This window comes from Homalodisca vitripennis, unplaced genomic scaffold (assembly GCF_021130785.1).
Source record: "Homalodisca vitripennis isolate AUS2020 unplaced genomic scaffold, UT_GWSS_2.1 ScUCBcl_466;HRSCAF=2524, whole genome shotgun sequence".
Classification (NCBI taxonomy): Eukaryota; Metazoa; Arthropoda; class Insecta; order Hemiptera; family Cicadellidae; genus Homalodisca; species Homalodisca vitripennis.
The window spans coordinates 62097-70473 of NW_025776605.1; the positions used below are offsets into that span (position 1 = coordinate 62097).

Consider the following 8377-nt stretch of genomic DNA (forward strand, 5'->3'; position numbering starts at 1 on the left):
ATGCATCTTGATTTATTACATGGATGTGCTCCTTTAAATTTAGTTTCCACATTAGAATCAGCTGGTAGTTTTGGTTTCGATATAATGTCCTTTAAGATAGGAGGTCTTTTAAAAACAATACGTGGAATAATTTTTAGAAATGAATCTCTCAGTGGAGAATTTTGAAGAATTTTGTAAGCTACTTTATAAATGTTTTTAATTTTGTAGAGACCAGGATGATAATGTGTTACTAATTTAGGCTCTTCATAATATTTCTGTTTGACATAATTATTATTAAGGTTACTTTCATTGAGCTGTAGCTTTTCATTCAATAGCTTCTCAGGATATCCTCGTTTAAAAAAGCATCATATATGTTTACTAAAGTTATTTTTAAGATCTTCACTCTCACTGCATAATTTGGTTGCTCGTGTAACCAAGCTTTGGGGAATTGATCTTTTTACATATACAGGGTGACAACTGTTGTAGTGAAGATATTTAAAAGTGTTATTAGGTTTTACATTAATTTTATGTGCCAAGTACTCTTTCTTGATGTAAACGTCAGTATCCAATAATGTAACTGACTCTGTTGACATTTTCCAAGTAAATTTTAAATTGTTATCGAAGGCGTTCAATGCCTTTAAGAAATATAAAAGTTTTTTCATTACTCTCTGTCCATAACATAAAAATTTCATCTATGTCCAGAATAAAGGTTTTAATATTTGAAAATCTAGAAAATCTTATTCAAATTTTGCCATAAAAAGATTTGCGTATGATGGGGCCATTAGGGTACTGGCGGGGGGGGGTCGTTAGAAGTCTAAAATCTTACATTTGTGGGAGTATGAGCACTTCATCCACTAACTCTAAATGGAAGATTGTGGAGGGTATTTTAAATTTGATCAATTTAAACTGTAAAAGTTACATCTCATTAACTAACAAAAACGTAAACTATTATATTAACGAACAAGCAATAAAAAAGCTGCAGACGTATTGGTTATGTGCAGTGGACAAATAGTTGTGTTACTGTAATTATCAGTACAATACATGTGAAAACACCGATTTTCCAAAGAAAAGGACAGACAATTTCAAGCTATATTTTTACTGTAAATGACAGCCATAAATTTAAATAAATCTGATCGTTTTAAACATAAATTGAGCGTTATGATGTCAAAATCTAAATATTTTTAAACCTAGTTTTGGAATTTAATACTGACAGAAAGTCTTGCCAGCTCCTACTTCGAAATGTTATCAATAATCACTTTTTTATTTAATAGCATATCCGTAATCGTCTTAGTTCAATAAAGTCATTTAAATGAATTTCCCTTGCAATTAGCTATCTTTAAAGTACATTTAACAGGATTTATATATTTGATTTAATTGCATTTTCAAAGTTTGAGCTAAATATACCAATAAGGTTTAACAGGCTTGTGTCACTCAGTCAAATTACGTAATTGATAAATACTTGAAATATTCAGACTATGTTTTCACTATATTTACAGTATCAATGATAAAAGCATTAAAATTAATTAGGCATTTAAGTTCATACAAAATTAGTTTTGATCACAGTTATTGTACTAACAGGTTACGGATACATAACAAAAGTTCCTTGACTAATCATGACTTCAATAACTAACAATAAAATAGGTTGTGTCTATGAATAGAAATACAAATTTTTATTTTGATGCATAAATTAGACTTTGTACTATGTCAATTAGTTATTTAAAATTGTATACAATCTATACACCTGAGTGGTCTGTAAACATTGTCTTTATGTGATGGAATCCGAGCTTTAAAAATAATTTTGCTTTTCCTGGAAACGGTGAGTTGTGATTTCCGCTTGGGGTGGCACATCGCAATCACCTCCAGCAGGTCTTCCTTCCAATATTTCAACCCTAAATCTGGTGTGGTGTTTTATGTTTTGTTTAGTGTTTACATACAGTTTCTTTAACCTCGCATTAATTCCAGATTCAAGCAACAGGTGATTTTCGGGGTAAATCAATATAAGAATATTTAAAGAGCAATATCTGGACAGTTTAAATTCTGGAAAAGTCAAAGTTGAGAATTCAAAAATTCAAACCATAGACATTGGATATAAAAGTTAAATATTTGCCTGTTGCCACTAAACGGAAGGGTAAAGTGATATTTGTTGTGAAACGCAAATAACATAGAATTTGGCAGCACTATAAAATAAAATTAAGGTTATAATATGAAGGGAATAAATAGTTCATCGATGGGAGAATACATGATGGTGTCCAAAATACAGACATAATACCTAACTGACCCGATCAAGACATGATGGGAAGGTGGACGGATCACTTGAGGCAGTACAGCAAATGAAGTATTGTTGTCATTTTATTCTTTGAAATGAACGAATAAAATCCACTGAGATGCAGAACTTTGCTTGTTCTATACTAATCAGTAATAAATTGATATTTTCAGTGATCCATGAGTGCCTCTGCCTGAAAAAGAGTCTCATGTGTCCAATAAAAACTGTTTATGTTTGAAATACAAATTTAAAAACACAAATATATTATTATTTCGACATCTAACGAATATAGAACGTACTCACAACAGTTTGGGATGTGAAAGAGGTGGTAAGTTTCGATAGAAAAAGTTCCACTATTTTTGGTCAACATTTTAGTCCAGGAGCAGATAGTCTATTCTCATTGTAAAAACACACAATCTGATTTTACTTAAAATCGATGAAAAGACTTTTCCCAAGAAAGTAAATGATCATCAGTCGCACAATTTTTAGTGGAGTTCCTGATGGAGGTCATCAAATATTGTAAATCTTTTCAAACCATAATTTTTTTTTTTTAGTTTCAAATCAAATCGTTTATTTGCTCGTTACAATTACAATAACGAGTAACACAAATAATAGTTATATCACATTCAGAGAAATTAGACCCGTAGTTTATGACCAAACTTATATACAATATCTGAGGGATCGTTTTAGTTGTGTTAAGCTAAAAAATATGACTCTTATAATATTCTCCTCCTACTTCTATCTTCGCCAAAACTTTGAATAATTTCTTGGTTAGGGAAGATTGTTATGGAAATTAAAAAAAAAAACATGTGGTAGAGTGCTCAAACAATGGAAATGAGGTATCGACCTCAGAAAGGTATTAAAATTTATAGTCAAAACAGTAATAATAATAACAATATCCTTAAACAATGTTTTTAGATTTGTGTAAAAGATACTTCCATCCATTCCATTAGGATAACAATTATAGCTATAATTACTTTCAATTATAAATAACTTTGTATAAAAAAATCATTTAGAAATCAAGTTTTCTTGATATATCTTTTATATAAATTTTATCTCAGTATTGTTTCCCATAAAGCCAGTATTTTACACGTTCATACAAATTTTACACTTTTATATTTGATACATTATACAGGTTACTATTTTGTTGTTCCATTTAGAACACTGCGATTATAACTTCTGGATAGCTTATTTATCGGCAGTAAATATATAATTTTAATACTAGTAAAATCTTAACTATAATTCATACGCATTGGAATTATAAATTAGTAACAAATAAAATGTACCAGTAAAGAAAATTTTATTTGCACCTCTCAGCAAAAACCCTATCTATTTACTAAAACTTTTAGTTGATTTTGACATTGTTACTTATCAACTACCAGAGCAAATGTACTTTGTTATTATCTCACGAACCAAATTGAACTATAAGTATAGATGATAAAATAGCGTTATGTTGAATTTATTAATATTAAAAAACGTCTAATACTAGTGTTTTCTTTTATTTTGTCATCCATCGTGTTATGTATTGGTATCGCCATACATAATTAATTAACCACTCTCACAACAGTGGAAGTCTTGTTGAATGGAATCGATTTCAAAAGCGACACAATACGCCAAACGCTAGTTGTGTTCACTAACGCGTTCAGTGACTGCTGAATCGGTCTGTGAAAGGACAACGCCAAACTCATACTAACATTATACGCTATTGTGGTGGTGCTTTCACAATGAGTGTTGAAATGCCGTTTGTGAAAAATATTGGATCCTTTTAAACTATTTAATACATTAAACTTTCCCAGTCCAACGATCCGTTAAATAATCCTTAGAGATAATACATTCTCTCGGCCTTTAGGTCCAACGCCCCCATTCACACTGATCGTTAGCCCAAATTAAATTAAATGAAACTTTGTCATTAGTCCAACCGAGTGAACGAATCATCTAACATTGTAAATAATATTTCTTTGGAAATGGGACTTTTGAAGATTTATGAAGCTAGTGCGTATTTCATTTGTTGCCACGTGGAGCAGACACTTTCGTGGACTATTTTTATTCACTATACAAATAGAACTCATGCACCGTGTAACTTATCGCCTTCCTGAATTACGTCTTAAAATAATTTCCATATCCGATCCGTCCTAATTTCACTGAAACAGACTTCATAAGTACTCCTGATTTTATTTTAAAATCAATTCAAACTTCAGTTTAACTATAACATTAAAACTTCTTTAAATATTACATTCTTTATGGATACCTCCAACCATAACGAAACGTACGCTTTGTAATATGCTTGTATTAACCATATAAAAAAACACAATTAAAAATGTACAGTACAAAAAGCAAAATGGTTAACCACGTTCGTTTCATAAAACTCTACATTAATTGTAAAACTCCCCTGACGTGTTACTACACACATTACATCTATTTGTGTATTTTATATCACATATATGATTATTCGCCTGTAAAAAAAGTAATTTATTTTCACTCAAATTGAACTTAACTCTCAGACTTAACAGTAGAAATAAAAAGAAGGACCGCCTGAGGACTTTTAAATTTCATACAAAGGTATATTTGTGAGAAGAGCTTACAGCAAATATTAACTGACCTATGACCTTTAATGAGGCCTCTCAGCATCGTGTATTATACAAAGTAAAAACTTTCGTCTCGTTATTAGTTAAATCTGACAGGTGTATCGCACTACACCTATTCTATTAAATTAATCTATTTTGATCCTAAAAATCACTAAGCTGATTGTCATAAAGTTTTGAGTGAAAATTCATAGGGACCACGGTTAACATATGGGCCTCTTCATATTTTGAAAATCCCTTTGGGCAACGCCCAACTGGTTTCTAAAGTTGTATTACAGCATATAAATAATATTAATTAATTGAAAGAGTCTGCGGAACGTAATTAACTTTTCTTCGTGAATATTGTGTGATGACATCACAACTATATGCTTAATTAATTTAATCACTATTGTCAATTTCTTTATATTCAATGTCTTAAAAGCATACAGTAAGCTTGATAGTAACAAAACTTTTTATTTAAACTTTTTCTACAACAGCTGTTGAGCACAGAGTAATAAATATCCCGATAAGAAAGTTGTAAGATTTAGTAAAAATATACTTTTAACTGTAAGTATTAACTGCGTTTGGTCAGTACTGTAATGGACACGTGTAAGTTAAAAGTATGGGCTCAAAATATTTTAGTATAAAGACCCATTAAGTGACACGTCATTTGAATAGTCTTATGGACTAAATTTAGTATTAAGCTCTAGTTCTAAATAGGCAATCGAGTTCCATTAGTGAACATATTTAAATTGGTCACATGGAAACTGTGATGTAAAAACATTGCTAAGTAAACAAGTTTTTTAACAAACTAAGTAAAAACAAGTATCCCTGTGAAATGAAATCTACACCGGAGATTTGGGAGCTTTGACTGGAGTTGAACAACTTTAAGTTTTATATTAATTAACAATACAAGATGAATTCTCCATTAGTGAGGACTCTAACTCGGAAGTAACTGTTTTAACGCAATACAAAGAAACCGGATTCACAGAGTTCAAATATTATTATCGAGATTTATCAATCCATCCAATAATTAATGAACGAATAGAGATATATTAGATACAAAGGGCTAATTGGTAACTCCTTTCATGTGGAAATAAACAGTTTAGTTATAATACATCCATTGCAATCGATTTCCGGAATCTCGATGGTTATAATCGACAGTCCGATACCAATGTTGGTTCTCTTGATTGTGTTTGCCTTCGACATCAAACAGGCGAGTGATGAAAATACCGAGTCAGTTTCTTCCAAGAAAAACGCAGTTTTGTAGTTTTTGAAGCAACTTGAAAAGATGTATAATTTTGTCTCTAGTCTATTTACTATTACAAGAATACTATTTTAATACTCTATTCAATTCAGATAGAAAACAGAAGCAAAAATATCATTTGTTCACGATCGGGACCGAATAATGCCATAGTGACTTACACAAATGATGTGTGTTGTGTGTCTGCGTTGTGCTTTTACTGTTAATATTTATTTATTTTTTTTGTTTAAAGATTTGTTTCACAGAAAGTCATCGAAAATGCAAACGTTTATGAATAATTGAAATGGAGTCTCCAAGAAGACGTAAACTACTTCGGACAAATGATGATAACAGAATATCAATTTATATAATTAATTAATTATTGAAGTAGTTAGTTATTGGTAATCAATATTGTTACGTTTTTACAAACTAAATAATTTCTTATGTGGGTTTACAAATAAGCAACACGATTATTAGTTACAATTAATAATGTTTATTAAAGCTAATTTACAATAAGGACAAATAATTACTTTAATTGAAAGAAATTACTATTTACAATTATTACTATTAATTACAACTCCAATAATTACAATTACTATTATTAATATTTGCTAGATGACTAAGATGGCTTCTGCAAAACTAATATTATTTGCAATCACAAATATAAGCTAATTAACAAGTGGCTTTAACTGTCTCTTCTGCTTAAGTCCAATTTGCTTACGGTTTCCCCGGTGTCGTATCCTTCCACAGGAGTTGTCCAATACTGCGCTGAATCTTCCGGTCGATCCCACGATGCGACGATTCCCACAGCAGTATCTCCGCAGGCACTCACTATCACAGGATCCGTGTCACGACACTCACTACACTGCCTCGCTGGTACTCACAACCCCCCCGGCACCCCAGTAGACGGCCTTATATACCCTTCTAGCATTCTTGCTAGAAGGGTCTATACCGGTGGGCTCTGGAAGGTCTAGAAGATTCCGGAGTCAATGGCAGTGAGTCTTTTACCAGGAAGACTGCTCTAGGACTTTCTATTGTCATCAGCCTATTCAGAAGAAAAGGACTGGCCCAGCCATTTATGAGGGTGTTGATGGCTCTCGCAGAAGGATTTATGGCGGTCCCTTACGTCAACAGCCAGGCCGCCACCGCAGCCGCCGCGCGACGGGCCAGCTCCGTGACACTGCCCTCTCCTTAAGGCTGATCGTCCCGATCAGCGTTGGAACCATGGTAAGACGCTAGACGATCTAGGTGGACGACGAGCATCTTGCCTCTGGGTGTCTTTGGATTCGGTAGACCACGTCGTTGATTCGTGTCACCACACGATAAGGTCCAATCCAGTCCTGTTGAAGCTTTGGGCACCTTCCCTTCCTCCGCAGGGGACTGTAGAGCCAAAACCAAGTTGTTCTCCTGGAATCCCAGCTGAGTTGGCTTGTCGGTCGTAGCGAGCCTTCATCTTGTCACTGGCGACCTTCAGGTGCTGGCGAGCAAACTCGTGAGTGTCGTGCAATTGATCAACGAGTTCCGAGGCGAAGTCAGTCGCTGGCCTCTCCTTGTCAGGTGGTAGGCCGAACATGAGATCACTTGGTAGCCGAAGTTCTCTTCCGAAGACCAATTCTTGCTGGGGTAACACCAGTTGTTTTTCATGGCTAGAAGATCTGTAGGCCAGCAGAAAAACTGGCACCTTCTTATCCCAATCCCGCTGGCTGGTGGAGACAACTTTCCTGAGATGACCGACGAGAGTCTTGATGTATCTCTCAACCATCCCATCGGATTGCGGGTGAAGCGGGGTTGTCCGTGTCTTATGCACTCCCAGACGCTGAAGAACATCCCTCATCAAGATAGAACCGAAGTTCGTCCCTTGGTCGCTGTGTAGCTCACGGGGTACCCCGTACCGGCAGACGAAGTCGTTCACCAAGCATCCTGCCACAGTAGATGCCTCCTGGTTTGGTATGGCGTATACTTCTGGCCATTTCGTGAAGTAATCCATGGCCACCAGGAGATTATTTAATTCCCTGCGTCTGTCACGGGAAATGGTCCAGCGATGTCGATGGCGATCCTCTCGAAGGGTGATCCAACGTTGTACTGCCGCATCCTGCCTCGACTTCTTGTTTGAGGCCCTCGGCTTCCAGCACATACATCACATTGGCGGCACCATTTCTCAACATCAGCCCTAAGGTGCAGCCAGTAGAACCGTTGTCGCAACTTTTCCACTGTCTTGTTGACACCAAAGATGACCTCCAGACGCTCCGTTATGCAACTCCATAAGGACTTCCCTCCTCTTACTTCTTGGGAGTACGATCTGTTCGATTTTCCTCTTCCCGTTAGGAGCTT

The 8377-nt window shown here is 34.7% G+C and overlaps 1 protein-coding gene across 1 annotated transcript; it reads right to left on the bottom strand.

The window, feature by feature from the left end:
* Positions 1 to 7358: 7358 nt before the first annotated feature.
* On the bottom strand, positions 7359 to 8033 carry LOC124370766 (uncharacterized protein K02A2.6-like). Its single transcript, XM_046829066.1, has one exon. The coding sequence runs from the start codon at positions 8031 to 8033 to the stop codon at positions 7359 to 7361; it is 675 nt and encodes a 224-aa protein (XP_046685022.1).
* Between the last annotated feature and the right edge of the window lie 344 nt (positions 8034 to 8377).